General features: G+C 40.8%; 1 protein-coding gene across 3 annotated transcripts in view; it reads right to left on the bottom strand.

Annotated features, from left to right (window-relative positions):
• The window catches only part of FAM91A1 (family with sequence similarity 91 member A1), an 88,489-nt gene extending 85,307 nt beyond the window's left edge, over positions 1-3,182 (bottom strand). Inside the window, exons 1-3 of one of the 3 annotated variants that reach the window (XM_085881443.1) lie at positions 3,033-3,182; positions 2,745-2,855; positions 2,452-2,536 (exon numbers count right to left, since the gene is read on the bottom strand). In XM_085881443.1, the coding sequence (XP_085737569.1) occupies positions 2,452-2,536; positions 2,745-2,816 (157 nt within the window). In that variant the 5' untranslated portion in view covers positions 2,817-2,855; positions 3,033-3,182. The other 2 variants (XM_085881442.1, XM_085881444.1) reach the window with 2 other exon arrangements.
• Positions 3,183-17,382: the final 14,200 nt, after the last annotated feature.

Genomic DNA, 17,382 nt, shown 5'->3' with positions numbered 1-17,382 from the left:
GTACAGCTTGTGTACAGGTAGCCTGTGTACAGCTTGGCAGTTGTCGGGTGAGGGTGTATGAAGATAATTTTACGGTTAGGAATGAACAAACACCGAGGAAGATTCAGCTTACGATGAGACTCACTCGCAGGAACTCAGAATCACCATCACATGCATGTATAACACTGGGCTGCATTTGAAATATTTTTTTTTAGAGGTCTAGGTTTTCTCAACGGTTATTATATTTTTTGCATGCTGAATTCAGAAATGTATCTAATATCGCTCAATCAGGTCAAGTTTTTAATGCTATCTTAATTTTAAGGAAAAAAAAAAATCAAAATTTTTGTTTTTTTTTTTAATTCAAAATCAGACTTACATTGACACAAAATGTACAAACTATACATATAATGACACACAAGTACACTTAATGTGGAAGCAAGTGCCTTTTCAATTACTTTCATTTAAATTTCAGAAAAATATAGATAAATCGTTGTTTCTGGCAACAACCAACTTCAGTCGCTCCAGCAGTCGCCGTTTTAATGTTGAATTTCACATTAACGGTACTTGTGCGTCATTTTATATATAGCTTGTATATTTTCTGGCAATGCAAGTCTGATTTTGAATTTTAAAAATGCTAATTAAAAATACAAAAATTGATTATTTTTTTTCCTTAAAATTGAGATAGCGTAAAAACTTGACCTGATTGAGCAAAATGAGATACATTTCTAAATTCAGCATGCAAAAAAATATATAAGGACCGTTGAGAAAACCTAGACCTCTGAAATGACGCAGACCAGTGTAATCACCCATCTATACTCAAAGTACCAGCCAGTCCTGCCAACATCCCTGTACCCCCTCCATCCTCAATGCGTGCAGGCATTTGGGATAAAGAGGTACGCAATGCCGTGCAGGGCAACACAATGCAACGCCGGGTGGTGCATGGCAGGGCGGGGCGGGGCGGCACAACACAACACAACACAACACAACGCAAGGCAGCACAACACAACGCAAGGCAGGGCAGCACAACACAACGCAAGGCAGGGCAGCACAACACAATGCAGGGCAGCACAACACAACGCAAGGCAGGGCAGCACAACACAACGCAAGGCAGGGCAGCACAACACAATGCAGGGCAGCACAACACAGTGCAGGGCAGCACAACACAGTGCAGGGCAGCACAACACAGTGCAGGGCAGCACTGCACAACACAACACAACACAACACAAAACACAGGGCAGCACAGCACAACACAACACAACACAAAACACAGGGCAGCACAGCACAACACAACACAACACAAAACACAGGGCAGCACAGCACAACACAAAACACAGGGCAGCACAGCACAACACAACACAACACAAAACACAGGGCAGCACAGCACAACACAACACAAAACACAGGGCAGCACAGCACAACACAACGCAGGGAAACGCAGTGTATCTTGTACATGATGCAACTATGTTGAAACCCATATTCTGAAAAATCCTTTGAACCTCTAATGATTGTTCGATGAGACTGGACCAGTCAGTCCTGTGTTGTGTCTTGTGTATTTGTTGTTATGGGTGAGACGTGTGTGTAACAGCTCCATTATGAGTCAGGTGCTGGGAAAAAAAATGTCCACATTGTAAGTCTAAATAAAAGACCTTATATATAAAACTGTATTGAGTGACCATTCAATGTGTGTACCGCACTTCATTTTAAGGGCTTCAAGACATCTGTTCATCACCATCTTAATCATCCCCCATTCAAAACGATGATCTTTTCTACCCCCATTAAACCACCCCAAGTCGACATTTCCAAGTTTCCAGTTTTCCTTCCTGGGAGTTTGTGGCTGTATCCATGTTGTTCACCCATATTGCCCTCAATCTTCCCCACATCCCTCATACCTGCTGTTGGTGTGCCCACCCCCCCACTCCCTCTTTCTTCTGTTCTCGGAGCTTCGACATTGTATACCAAAAAATAAATAATAAAATTTAAAAAATGCAAAAGCAATGTTCATAATTGCAAATGAAGTGGCAACACATCCGGTCGGTGTCCAGGTAACCAGATGTGCAGGGACTGCCCGTGCCTTCCTTTCCATGTCAACCATGGCTACCTGAGTAAAAACCCGATCTATCACATTTTACCTGTCAGGTAATCATGGCTACCTGAGTAAAAACCCGATCTATCACGTTTTACCTGTCAGGTAATCATGGCTACCTGAGTAAAAACCCGATCTATCACGTTTTACCTGTCAGGTAATCATGGGTACCTGAGTAAAAACCCGATCTATCACGTTTTACCTGTCAGGTAATCATGGTTACCCGAGTAAAAACCCGATCTATCACGTTTTACCTGTCAGTTAACCATGGCTACCTGTCCGAGTAAGAGCCGATGATGCCCAGGTGTCCAAGCACGTGCAAAACGATTTGCGACCCATCGCAAGTCTGTTAAAATCACATCGGGCGACTGCGATCGGTTGGAACTCACCCAAATTGTTCCTGTACCGAAGCTGGTTCCGGATGCTGTAGCTCACCACCATTCGTTCGTACTCCCGCTGCGAATTCCCCAAACTCTAAAACAACAAAGTGCAAGAAGACAAAACAAAAAAGCAAATTTCATCAAAAACCAAACAAACTCCACATCTTTCTGTTAGAAGTCCAATATAGACCGAACAAAGTAGGAGCTTGGCTCAGGCCCACGCGGCCTACGGACTTTCCTAGAGGCCCGAGGGAACCCCTGACGAGACAAACCCCGACGCGCACTAGTCCAAAACCCCCAACCTGCTTGACGTTCCCGGGAAGCTTCGTCCAAGCGTAATTGTGGCGAATGTGGAACTCGACGTCCACATTCATCCTGTGGGCGCGTACTTCCTTACTCGGCTCACAGCATACCTGCACGAACAGGTGAGTTCACGAACAGGTGAGCAGGTTTGATAATCAAGGAAAAGCGACCGGGCCGGAAGTTTCGCAAAGAAAACAAAGACCGACGTCTTCCGGATCTGTTATTCCGTCATTGATGAGAAATCACGTTCCATGGGTCCGAACACCAACATCGCGCTCTTTTCTCACATTTCTCCTGCGCCGAAGTAATTTCCCCCATTCGGCGATGTGTCCCTTTCAGCACACCTGTACCTGCACCTGCACCTGTACCTGTACCTGTACCTGTACCTGTACCTGTACCTGTACCTGTACCTGTACCTGTACCTGTACCTGTACGTGCAGTTCCGCTCACAGCGTTTTTTTTCTTTCCCATTTTTTATGAGAACAAAGAATCTTGATTGAGATTTAATTTCTCAGCAACTTCGTTCATTACTTCTCTCTAATTGGGTAGTCGATCGAGTCGGAAAAATAATTTTCGATTAAAAAAATTTTTTTTTTGATCTACTGATTTGTTGGTCGTGGTGTCGGTCTGTCCGTGTGTGTGTTTGTCGGGGGTTTTTGACCCCTTTGCACTTGTTCGATATTGATGAAATTTGGGTGGTAGGACCAGTTTATGACCTCGTTGTGCCGCGTCGGTACTGGTTGCTGACGCCCCTTTGGTTGCCTAGCAACGGGGCTTTGAAATTTTTGAAAAATCATAAAAAAAATTATTTTTTCGAAAATCAAAAATCGGGCCACGATCGACTGTGGGCAGTACATTCAGCCATATTGTCAAAAATTTCCAGCCGGATCCTATGAAAACTGTCGGAGAAGATAGACTTTGAATGAACCCTGGTCGAAAACAATAAAAAAACGAAGTTCGTTATATCTCAGAGACAATGAGCCAGATATACGTGAAACTGGTATGGTAGGTTCATGGTATGTCCTAGTTATGTGTGAGAAAGAATCGTTGCTATGGACCCCTCCGTTGCCTAGCAACGGCCGACTACCCATGTCCGCCTACCGGCTTGTTTGATTAAAACTAATGCGTGCCCCTACGTGCAAAAAATAAATAAATAAATAAATAACTTTCAAAAATTAGAATTGTGACGTCAACTGTGACGTCATAGCACCGTGTCCTGTCATTGGTTTGGTAAATAAATGGCCATAACTTGAGAACCACTTGTCCGATTAATATCAAACCTTGAAAAGGCACATACTCAGGGCCCCAGAAATATACCTGGCAAGTTTCAATGAGGTCGGACCAGTGGTTGTCTAGAAACAGCGATCACAGACAGACAGACACACAGAGATTGCTGGAATTATAGATAGACTAGTACGTGGCCGTACGTGCGTGGCCGTATGTGCAAAAAAAAAAAAAAAAAACGAAGAAGAACAATTGTGACGTCAATTGTGTCGTCATAGCACCGTGTCCTGTCATTGGTTTGGTAAATAAATGGCCATAACTTGGGAACCACTTGTCCGATTAATATCAAACCTTGAAAAGGCAGTTTCTCAGGTCCCCGGCAATATACCTGGCAAGTTTCAATTAGATCGGACCAGTGGTTGTCGAGAAACAGCGGTCACACACACACACACACACACACACACACACACACACACATACATACACACACACACACACACATACACACACACACACACACACACACACACATACACACAAACACACACACACACACACACACACAAACACACACACACACACACACACACACACACACACACACACACACACACACACACACACACACACACACACACACACACACACACACACTGCTGGAATTATAGATAGATGGTTCAAAAGTTATCCGAGATGTAAATACGGTAATTACAAATGATGACATCATTGTCGTTTTTTCAAATTTTCATTAACCGAGCTCAACAGTAAAGTAGGATCAGCAGACAGGTGAAAGAGGTATGCACACTCACCTCTCAGCTGTCTATCTCCAGCCTGGGTTGGAATCCCGATCCAGGTATAATAACATAAACTGTCGTCCCGCTGTTTTAAAGGCAGGGCGATTCATCAATCTGTTTAGCGTCCATCGGAATGACTTTAAGCCGGACGTCCCGTCTGCCAGCAGTAGTTGGTGGATGTTAAATATCGCATGATGTCCTTCACGAAAAATAGGCGAGCTATCGCCGGCACCATGAACAATTTCCTACCCTAACCACTACTAGTTGCCACCCAGTATTTCATCCTTGCCAAGAAACTACTTGGGCAGAGTATTTACCTGTCAATCAACAGGTCTGTAACAGAGTATTTAGCATGATTATGCAAATTCAAAAATGAGTCTGAATATCTATTATCCATGTACGGTTCATAGCGGAATTCTTTCCATCATTTACCAAAAAACAGGTAGACATGTGATTACCACTTGTTGTGATATGACTACACTACCCTGAATATCTATTATCCATGTACGGTTCATAGCGGTATTCTTTCCATCATTTACCAAAAAACAGGTAGACATGTGATTACCACTTGTTGTGATATGACTACCCTACCCTGAATATCTATTATCCATGTACGGTTCATAGCGGTGTTATTTCCATCATTTACCAAAAAATAGGTAGACATGTGTATACCACTTGTTGTGATATGACTACACTACCCTGAATATCTATTATCCATGTACGGTTCATAGCGGAATTATTTCCATCATGTACCAAAAAACAGGTAGACATGTGATTACCAATTGTTGTGATATGACTACCCTACCCTGAATATCTATTATCCATGTACGGTTCATAGCGGTGTTATTTCCATCATTTACCAAAAAATAGGTAGACATGTGTATACCACTTGTTGTGATATGACTACACTACCCTGAATATCTATTATCCATGTACGGTTCATAACGGTATTCTTTCCATCATGTACTAAAAAACAGGTAGACATGTGATTACCACTTGTTGTGATATGACTACCCTACCCTGAATATCTATTATCCATGTACGGTTCATAGCGGTGTTATTTCCATCATTTACCAAAAAATAGGTAGACATGTGATTACCACTTGTTGTGATATGACTACACTACCCTGAATATCTATTATCCATGTACGGTTCATAGCGGTATTCTTTCCATCATGTACCAAAAAACAGGTAGACATGTGATTACCAATTGTTGTGATATGACTACCCTACCCTGAATATCTATTATCCATGTACGGTTCATAGCGGTGTTATTTCCATCATTTACCAAAAAATAGGTAGACATGTGTATACCACTTGTTGTGATATGACTACACTACCCTGAATATCTATTATCCATGTACGGTTCATAGCGGAATTCTTTCCATCATGTACCAAAAAACAGGTAGACATGTGATTACCAATTGTTGTGATATGACTACCCTACCCTGAATATCTATTATCCATGTACGGTTCATAGCGGTGTTATTTACATCATTTACCAAAAAATAGGTAGACATGTGTATACCACTTGTTGTGATATGACTACCCTACCCTGAATATCTATTATCCATGTACGGTTCATAACGGTATTCTTTCCATCATGTACTAAAAAACAGGTAGACATGTGATTACCACTTGTTGTGATATGACTACCCTACCCTGAATATCTATTATCCATGTACGGTTCATAGCGGTGTTATTTCCATCATTTACCAAAAAATAGGTAGACATGTGATTACCACTTGTTGTGATATGACTACACTACCCTGAATATCTATTATCCATGTACGGTTCATAGCGGTATTCTTTCCATCATGTACCAAAAAACAGGTAGACATGTGATTACCAATTGTTGTGATATGACTACCCTACCCTGAATATCTATTATCCATGTACGGTTCATAGCGGTGTTATTTCCATCATTTACCAAAAAATAGGTAGACATGTGTATACCACTTGTTGTGATATGACTACCCTACCCTGAATATCTATTATCCATGTACGGTTCATAACGGTATTCTTTCCATCATGTACTAAAAAACAGGTAGACATGTGATTACCACTTATTGTGATATGACTACCCTTCCCTGAATATCTATTATCCATGTTCGGTTCATAGCGGTGTTATTTCCATCATTTACCAAAAAATAGGTAGACATGTGATTACCACTTGTTGTGATATGACTACACTACCCTGAATATCTATTATCCATGTACGGTTTATAGCGGTGTTATTTCCATCATTTACCAAAAAATAGGTAGACATGTGATTACCACTTGTTAGGATATGACTACCCTACCCTGAATATCTATTATCCATGTGCGGTTCATAACGGTATTCTTTCCATCATTTACCAAAAATAGGTAGACATGTGATTACCACTTGTTGTGATATGACTACACTACCCTGAATATCTATTATCCATGTACGGTTCATAGCGGAATTCTTTCCATCATTTACCAAAAAACAGGTAGACATGTGATTACCACTTGTTGTGATATGACTACACCACCCTGAATATCTATTATCCATGTACGGTTCATAGCGGTGTTATTTCCATCATTTACCAAAAAATAGGTAGACATGTGATTACCACTTGTTAGGATATGACTACCCTACCCTGAATATCTATTATCCATGTGCGGTTCATAACGGTATTCTTTCCATCATTTACCAAAAATAGGTAGACATGTGATTACCACTTCTTATGATATGACTACACTACCCTGAATATCTATTATCCATGTACGGTTCATAGCGGTATTCATTCCATCATTTACCAAAAAACAGGTAGACATGTGATTACCACTTGTTGTGATATGACTACCCTACCCTGAATATCGATGTTGTGCTTTACAAGTCAAACCATTGAAGATTGTTCAATTTGTGGCATTCTTACTCTTTTGTACATCGAAGATATAAAAAAGGTGGTGTTCTCAAATAGCTTGTGTTGTAATGTCGCACAGTAAGTACAGCTATCCGATGCAGAGTACACTCGGTGATCAGGTGATGTCATTCATAAACTGGTATTGTCTATTGATTTTATGACATTGTCCACATTTGTATGGAGCTGTGCACTTCAACGCAGCCTTGAAATGCTTCCAACAGTCTTTGCATCCTTTATTTCATCCCAAACAGAGTCATTCATCACAGGAAGGTGCTGCCTTACGGAGTGTGGTCTACAATGGTTTCAATTGTCCTGCAGAGTTTTTCCCCCATCCACAGTTCCTTGGGGTGCAGCTCGAGTTGATGAGACGTCAATAGCTCTGTTTACCTCCACCAACGAAATGGATGGAGGTTATGTTTTCACCTCTGTCTGTTTGTCTGTTTGTAGGATATTTCAACAAGTTTTGGATGGATACGGATTAAATTTGGTGGACAGGTTGGGTGTGAGACAAGGACGAACTGATTCGATTTTGGTGAATATCTGGATCCAGATACTGGAATTTTTACAATTAATTCTTCCCCATTGAGTGATCAGACTAAAAGTGATCAGATCAGACTTTCAAATCAAACTTAATATATAGAGTCTTCACAAACTACTCCAAAGTGACAAAGCTAAAAAATGCATATAAAATGTGAATAAGTTCGATTAACAGAGAAAAAACAGATGATTCTCAGTTCCAAAAGTATTCAACTCCTTTGCATGATTAACCCTAAATCACTTCAGGAGCAAATTATTTGTTTGAAAAGTTTTTTTTTTTAAGTGTAATATGTTTAACCTGTATGTAATGAGTGGTTTAACTAAAAATTAAGCTCCCCACTTATCTAAGGAAGTTTAAAGTGCAATTTAATTAGTCAAGCAACAAGGCAAACATGAAGACCAAAGAGATTTTCAAATAATTCAGGTGTAAAGTAATGGAGAATCACCATTCAGGAGAGAGTTTCAGAAGATTTCAAAGTCACTCATTATCCCTTTGAGTACAATGAAATACAGCATTAAGACGTGGAAGACGTAACATACTACCCAGACTCTACCCAAATAATGTCGCCCATCCAAACTCAGCAGCCGGGCAAGCAAGAAATTGGTTCCGGATATGACTGTAAATCCAACAATGACTTTGAAAGATCTTTATGTCTGAGATGTGGGTCAGTGGTCATCAATCAACAATATCCTGTTACGTTCACAAAGCGGGCCTCGATGGACAGGTGGCAAGAAAGAAGCCATGACTGAAAAAGACACATCAAAAAGCTCGTATGGAGTTTGCGAAAAAAAAAAAAAACATCTTAATGATACTGCAGGCGTGTGAAGAAACGTTTTGTGGTTGGACGAGGCTTTGGTCTAAATTCAAGGTGTTACGTCTGGCGCAAGCCTAACACCATCCCTACTGTGAAGCAGGGTAGTGGCAGCATCATGTTATGGGCTACTTTTCATCAGCAGGGACGGGCAAGCTTGGCGGGATAGAAGGGGCAATGGATGGTGCAACATATTGGAGAACCCTTGATAAGAACCTGCTTGAGTCGGTCATGAATCTGAAACTGGGAAGGAGATTCACATTTCAGCAGGACAATGATCCGAAGCACAAAGCTTACGCCACACTGGAGTGGCTGAATAATAAGAAAACAAGCAGTCATAGACTGGTACTTACGAAATCGTCAACTTGACCTCTGACCTTGTCTAATAAAAGCTGTCTCTGGAGAAGGTGGCGACGCAAACCAAAAGTTTCTATGATGATTCTGTACCAAACCATCAAAAATCGAATGTTTTGGATGTTTGACCTCACTGTGACCTTGACCTTTGACCGATTTTGACCAAAATCTAATCAGCGCTAGCCACCACCCTCCTGAATCACGTGGTGTAATTTGACATTGGTAGCTTCTACCGTTCTCGAGTTATCGTGCCTACAAACACGCACACACACACACACACACAAACACACACAAACAAACAAACACAAACAGATGACGGAAGTCAATATACTTCAAAATATACTTACAATATACTTACAAAATCTTTAGATTTCGTAAGTAATAAATGTTCTTGAGTGGCCCTGTCAAAGTCCTGACTTGAACCCAGTTGAACATTTATGGTGAGTCTTGAAGATTGCAGTCCATCGACGATCCTCATCAAACTTGGCAGAACTAGAGCAATTTTCATGTGAAGAACGGGTAAAAATTTCACCATCTCACTGTGTGAAGCTGGTGGAGGTCAACCCAAAACACTCATAACAGTCATTGCTGTAAAAGGTGCTTTCACCAAGTACTGACCTCAGGGGCTGAAAACTTTTGCAACCATTTAATTTTGATTTGTACACGTTTTTTCAGGCATTCTTGACATGTAACCTCATACAACTATAACAGTGTTTAGTTTGATCTCTTCAGTTATGAAAAAAAAAATTTATTTGGAAAAATTGTTTCTCCATAATTCGTAAAAATTGTTTCTACATAATTCGTAATTCATCTAACTGTGTCCTCATTGGTAGGGAGTGAATAGTTTTGCAGCCCACTGTATGCGCTCTCCCGGGTGCCATTCTCGATTTCCTTGTGTGTAACTATTTCCTGGTTCCATTCACACCTATCCAGTCACTTTTTCTGTCATACATGAGTATGACAAAATGCTCGATGATTGCCATGTCAGGGTCTGAAATTTCTGATGGTGCATATGAGAGGGCTAAGAAGCTTCTTATCAAATCATCATATGTTTGCCATACTTGCCAAACCATCTTCTTTCTGATGACATTAAAGGACATTATCACAACCAGTAAAACCGTGGATCATGGGCAAGCATCTTGACTTCTGAGGCCCAAGCACTGCATCAACTTAATGGGCAGTGAGAAAATGATGAGCCTGTGATAAAATACTTCCCTGACCCAAAGGTCACTCAGGCTTCTTCAATATTCAACTGGCTGATCGCGGCTATGACTAATATAACTACATCAGCATCCACAGTCATCAGAAGTATTTTCTGACATCATTGATTTGTAGCATGGCACAAGCGCAACATGATCCTTGTGCCAGCCTCTTCATGTTGACATGGCTGCAATCCAGCTGTGCCATAGTGTTGCCAACATGGAACTTTTTCCCAATGGTGGTGATGATTTTTTTTTTCATTCTCAATTCTGACAACCTGGTCAGTGAAAAAGTTGGGGAGTTCACTTTTGTTATTGTCGATACGAAGAAACTCTGGCTAGTTCGGTGGGTCTCAGGTATTGACATCCACCCTTCTTCATACACCTTTCCCTCTTCTTTCCCTGTCCGCGACTTTCAAGAAATACACACGGTATTCGGTATCCATCCCATACAAGGGCCATTCATGTTTCAGTGCACTGTAGCTGTTTCTGAAGGTAGGTCAGAAATGCATATTGTGCATTTTCAGCAAAGGATTTGGTTGTGCCGAGTTTGAGCACGTTCACAATTGCAGCACCATCAACAATTGTGACATCACCAGTTGGCATGGCCAGATCCTCCAAACACTGCAGAAAGTTTGGCTTGGCACAACACCTTAGTTTTCCCAAATGAGATATTCCATCCATGCATTGGGACCATACTCTGATACTCTGTGCAGAGTGTTGGTGCTGCCAAAGCAGTTTCCTTGGCTATTGGGTACAATCCTGGACGGGTCACCACTCCGACACAGGATACCAGCAAGCTGGCACTCATTTTGCCGACCTCGGAAGGATGATAGGCAGAGTCAACCCCACCTGGTATTAATTCAACAGCTGAGTGGGATTTGAACTCAGTATGCTAAGATCCCAAGCCCACCACCCTTACCATTAAGCCAATACCAGGCATAAATGAGATATTGATGGTGGACAAGGCTGATTTTCATGCTGGAACAAGTCATCCAAGTTGTCATCACGTGTTTGACATTCTATGTAAAGTTTTGAAAACAGGGTGCAGTCACTCGTTCGGCTTGCTACTTAAATACAAAACTTGGATGGCTGTTCCGTGCATGGTCAGGACATCAAGGACAATTTGTTTCATTTGATAGGATCATCGAGGGGTGTTGAATGCTCCACAAGACTCTCTTTGACAAAGGTTTGACACTGATCCCTGCCAATCTTTTTCATTGTCTTCACTGTCTCTCTCACTGATTGGAATGAAATTATATCCTTCATATGCAGAACAATGACATCATCATTGAGTTGCATGGGCTGGTAGGATGGCTATGAGGTATGCACCCTCGTTTCAAATCTGTCTCGTCTGGGTTTGAATCCTAAACCAGCTATAAACTGTCATCCCGATGTTTCACAGGCAGGGTGATTCATCACTGTGTGTGCCGTCCCTCAGATGGATGTGAAACAGGTGGCTCATCTTCTGGAATTAGTTAGTGGACATTAGTGGTCTCACGGGGTTCATGTGTTTGACCCAAGACCAGCAGATGACCCAATATCCAATTTCCAACGGTAGAAATGCCTTTTAATAGGAATATCAATCACTTTAATCAAACAATCTTGTGTTTTTTTAAATTAATTTTAAGTTCGTAGGAGCATTCAAGGTGCTGTGCATTAATAAACTAGTCATTTGTTTTATTTTTTTGTTGGAGAGAGGATTTGTTTTCAGAATTGGCATAATTTCCCCACACGCAATACCCTCTCCCTTTGGCAGGAGTCAGCGGTTGAACCACTTGTACTAAAACACGCGTACAGAGAAAAATCACAAGTTATCTACCCACACTTGCGAGGAGGGTGGTGGTGAGATTTATTGAATGCCCACGACCTGCCCCTGAATACCCCAAGCACCCAAAGAAATTTGGCGGACATTTCCATTACGAACAGTTTTCAATTCCATTGGGAACTCGAACGACACTCAGTAGAGCGCTTACCTCTGCCAAGCTGAACAGTTTACGTTTTGTATCCCAGTGATAGGCAGGATGTACTGACCTTAACCGGAATCAAATCCATTTGTTCTTGTGACCTAACCAACTCTTCCACCTAGTTTTGTCATAACTCGTTCACAACTTTTTGAAATATCATGCTTAAAATCATTTTTGGTTCCATCCCTCGATGGTGAAGAATCATTTAAAAAAAAAAAAACTTCAATGATCCGGATCTGGATTCGGATCTAAAATTGAATCATTTATTCCTTGTCACACACCTTACCTGTCCACTAAATTTCGTTTGAATGTGTTTGTAACTTTTTTAGATATCGTGCGATATATCGTTTTTCACCCTTTCTCTCAATGTTGAAGAATCGCTTTAAAAATTCTTGTATCCGGATCTTCACCAAAATGTAATCAATTCATCATTGTTACACACCCAACCTCGTCACCAAATATTGTCCGAATCCATCTGCAACCTTTTGAGATATCCTGTTCACAAGCAGACAGACAGACAGACGGACAGACAAGGATCAACCTTCGGTGGCGGAGGTAACCAGAACAGCATTTGGGAGAGGGCATACCTCCACCACGCGGAACAGTTTCCGTTTTGTATCCCATTGATGGGCCAGATCTGCTGACCTGAACCAAAATCTAATTGGCTTGTTGTGTCATAATTCACCTTTTTTTGAATTCATAATTCATCAATGCAAACAACCTCAACAGTACAGTTCGCTGGAGCTATCTTTATTTTTTTTTGAAATGATTTTTTTTTATCAACCGCTGTCACAACGGGAACCCAACGGGTTCACGGGTCGTGTAGTGCTTTATAAAAAGGCCAAATATTTTGGATTTAAATTTATATAATTGGTGGAGATGGTGATCTCAAATCGTCAAATATGATATTTGATGTGAAAAATAATGTAATTAAGACATTACAACCACCGGTAAGTTTGGCGAAGAATGAGTCGCATGATTCTCAAATGCGCAAATCGCGAATTATTCAAAAACTGAAAACAGTACAAACACAACCTATACATCAATTTAAAGGTAATTTTACGACTCATCTAATGACATAACTCTCAAGGATGAAAGAAGAATTTGTAGATAAAAATGTTACCACCTTAACTAACTTCTCCAAATATACACCCTGCAAAAATTCCTTTGTGGGAGGGATTGGAAGAGGAGATGTGAGAGAAGGGAGGGAAATTGTGGAGGTCAGAGGAGGGAGGGGAAGGGGTGTGGTGGGAATATCTCAACTGTCCCCCTTCATTAATTCTGTTTGTTAAGATTGCCATAATATTACAGTACGTTCAACCAGACTTGGTGACCTAATGGTTAGAGCATTTGCTTTCAATCTGGGAAGTTGGCAGTTTGATGCTCGTCTGGGTCATACCAAAAATCAAATGGTATGTGCTGTTTCCTTGCTTGATGCTCAGAATTAAAAAAACAAAAACAAGGTAGAGCATGGAAAAACAACCATAGGTTGGCAACTATTGTGTCGGCTTGATGTGCCTAATAACCTTCTCCTGAATTGAAGTTCCTTGTCAGGGAACTCATAATACTTCGTCGATTTAAAACTTGTGACTGTCATTATACAGTATTACTTGGTAAGTTTGGCATATCATCAGCTTCGAAGTTTCACTGCCTTTCAAGTCTCGGCCATTTTAAGTTATTGTGAGTAAATGACGTTTAATAAGCACATATAAACTTTGTTTTGTGCGTTTCCTTTCCACATCCCTTTATTAAAATAACCTCCATAAGTATTGTTCAACACAAAACCCATTAAAATGTATCTCAACAGTCTCCATACTTTTTGTGTTTTAGGTTTGTTTTTAAGCTTTTATGATGGAAGACAGTGGTTGCCTGGCAGTGGTGTTAAACCATGAAGTCAAAGTTACAATTTGGACTTTGTACCAGGGTGAGGTGTGGGATAGGACTCGTGTGTACATAGAAAGCAGGTGAAGTATAAGCCTCCAGTTGTACAACGAGGGAGAAAAACAAATTCCAGCCAGACAATAGAGTTTGGCAACCATACTTTACAAAATTAAAGATTGTGAAGACAATACAGTGGGGTGCAAGAGTACAGTCGGAAATTTATTCAATGAGATGTGATAACAAAATAAATTATTGTAATAAGAAACCAAAAGCACTTTCAAGGGATTTTCATGAACTCTTAAGGATTTAAGAACACTTATTAAAATATTAAGAATAAAATCTATCTTTATGTACAATCAATAACTAGTGTGACCCCCATTTGTCTTGAGAAGTGCCTGAACTTCATTTGGGATTGTTTTAATTAGTTTATGGATTATGTTTGAGTCTGTCATTTCTCAACAGTGTTGAAATGTACTCCAGAGCATAGTCAGACTGCACACATAAATTTTATCTTTCTCCCAAATGTATTCACCCTTCATTTATTCTGTGAAAACAAAGTATCAGTCAATAATAACTATAATAAATTATAGAATATGGATATATATTTTCCTAATAAATATGTCAGTGTGTGTGTGTGTGTGTGTGTGTGTGTGTGTGTGTGTGTGTGTGTGTGTGTGTGTGTGTGTGTGTGTGTGTGTGTGTGTGTGTGTGTGTGTGTGTCCTCCATAATTCCAAAACCATGAAACCTCGCTGCTTGAAACTTTCCATGCATACAAAGGGAACTCCAAGGAAATGCATGAATGAAAATTGGGTGTTTGGGTTAATTAAAACACCCCTTTTGAAGAAAATCAACAGGCTTATTTAATTACATCCTTTATTAGGCACCATCCTCAGCCACCTCGCGTCTCTGGGGTTTTAAGGCGTATCCGAGGTAACTTCACTGGGATCTGAAGCCGCGTATTTTTTTGGCCTGCTTAACAATGCCTTGACATAGAACAGGCTGCAACTATTTCAGAACGATAAAGTTTTTTCACTTTCCTCACTCATATTATCGAATGCCTGTTCATCATAGCTACGAATCGCTGTATACATCGCTTTTGTATAAGTTCTGTAGTTTTCAAATTTGGAGCTTGGAGTGATTTCATGCATTATATGATGTGATTTTCCACGATCTACTCTCACGGACGAATCAATGAATATAATTAATATATGATTTCGGCTTTGAGGATCGTATATTGTCCGCAATAAATAAGTGTCGAAATATGGAGCGAAATCTGATGATTTAAAGAAATAAAGTCTTATAAGTAAGCCTATATACCTATTTACTTTAAGCAAGCAAGGATATTATGGTCTCTCCTTTTCCATACATATGCAAGAAAATGTGAAATTTCCAAAGCATTAAACATATATTTTTCTCCTGATTGAAAATTATATTGAGTGAACAAAAGATTTAGGAATGTGCCAAAATTAACCAGCTTCATTGAACGACATGATTTAATACATTCACTGCTTGACCTCATGCCCTATCCCCCAGAGGGACTGCTTATCCATAGCTTCTGCCAGATCTGTGTCTATATTTTCAGAGTTTTCACGAGGTGATCTACAGGGAATCCGAGCAAATCTGGTGAAAATGGACATTTTAAATTAAAGTTATAACATTTGAGCGAACTGTGGACCGAGGTATCACGTAATGCGTGCACAGACGAGCAGGCAATGTGGCGGATTATCTGCAATGCTTATTTCACGAGCGATTAAACCTTGCGATGTCCACAGGGTTGTTCCACATTGAACAGCAACTCTTTTGTGGACAAAGTCATTATTTGATCAAATTCATCTTATTTCTTTAACTGCTGCGGGCACGGTGAAGACCAGCTTTAAAGTTAAAGGGATCCGATATGGTATGCAGCCACAGCCTGGCCAGCCATTCCTTCTCAACCATTGAATTCCCTGTTCTTAATTGCACTGCCCGCAAGCCACTGGCGGCCCCTGGAAGCTGAAAGTGCGGCCCCTGACATGCAGCAATTAATGCACAATGTGAAAACACCTCATCATACTCTGCCATAAATGCAGTCAAATTGACCCAATGGTTTCAAATGAGTGTTCCAATGCAAAGAGTAAAAGTAACATCACTACATTAGTCGACATCAGTATGCAAACAATTATGCTTGCAGCCCAGTAACCATAATGAAAAAAAAAATTGTACGTGGCGGCGAGGCTTAATAGCTGCCATTTTGGAGTCCTGCAGATGGTGTGGCAGCTCTCATACTGATGTGTTATCGGCAAAAATGGCCCCCTTCTAAAAAATAATGAAAATCACTGATTTAATTGGAGTGCTTACTTGAGTGCATAAGCCATTTATCGAGTGCCTTACATGGGAGAACATGTCCGGATGGGAGTTTGCCTCCGGGCATGTCCGGACAGAGTTTTTCTCCGGAAATGTCCGGCCGGTGTTTGTCTCCGAATGTGTCTGGGCAGTGTTTATATCCAGATGGGAGTTTGTCTCTGGGCATGTCTGGACAAGGTTTGTCTCCGGCCATGTCTGATCTGTGTTTGGACATGTCTCCGGACATTTCCAAGTGATGTTTGTCTCTGGACAGCTTGGCTCCAGATGCGTCCGGGTATTGTTTGTCACCAAACATGCACGGGCGGTGTTTGTTTTCAGGTGGTGCTTTTCTCCAGATGGCTTGACTCTGGATGCATCCGGGAGGTGTTTGTCTCTGGGCGGTATTTTTAGTATCCATCCATCCATTGGGACCATAATTAAATAAGAATGTTAATTATCTTCAAAGGGTGTGTTTTAATGAAATTAAAAAACAATTTTCACTCATGCACTCCATCGAGTTCCTTAAGTATGCATACAAAGTTTCAGGATGCTAGGTTTCATGGTTTCAGAAATATGGAGGAAAGACACACGCACGCACGCACACGCACGCACGCACGCACGCACGCGCACACGCACGCACACACACACACACACA

Source organism: Eptatretus burgeri, chromosome 5 (genome assembly GCF_056783735.1).
Source record: "Eptatretus burgeri isolate ZD-2024b chromosome 5, Ebu_testis_v1, whole genome shotgun sequence".
NCBI classification, from domain to species: Eukaryota; Metazoa; Chordata; class Myxini; order Myxiniformes; family Myxinidae; genus Eptatretus; species Eptatretus burgeri.
This window is presented reverse-complemented; position numbering and strand designations above follow the sequence as displayed.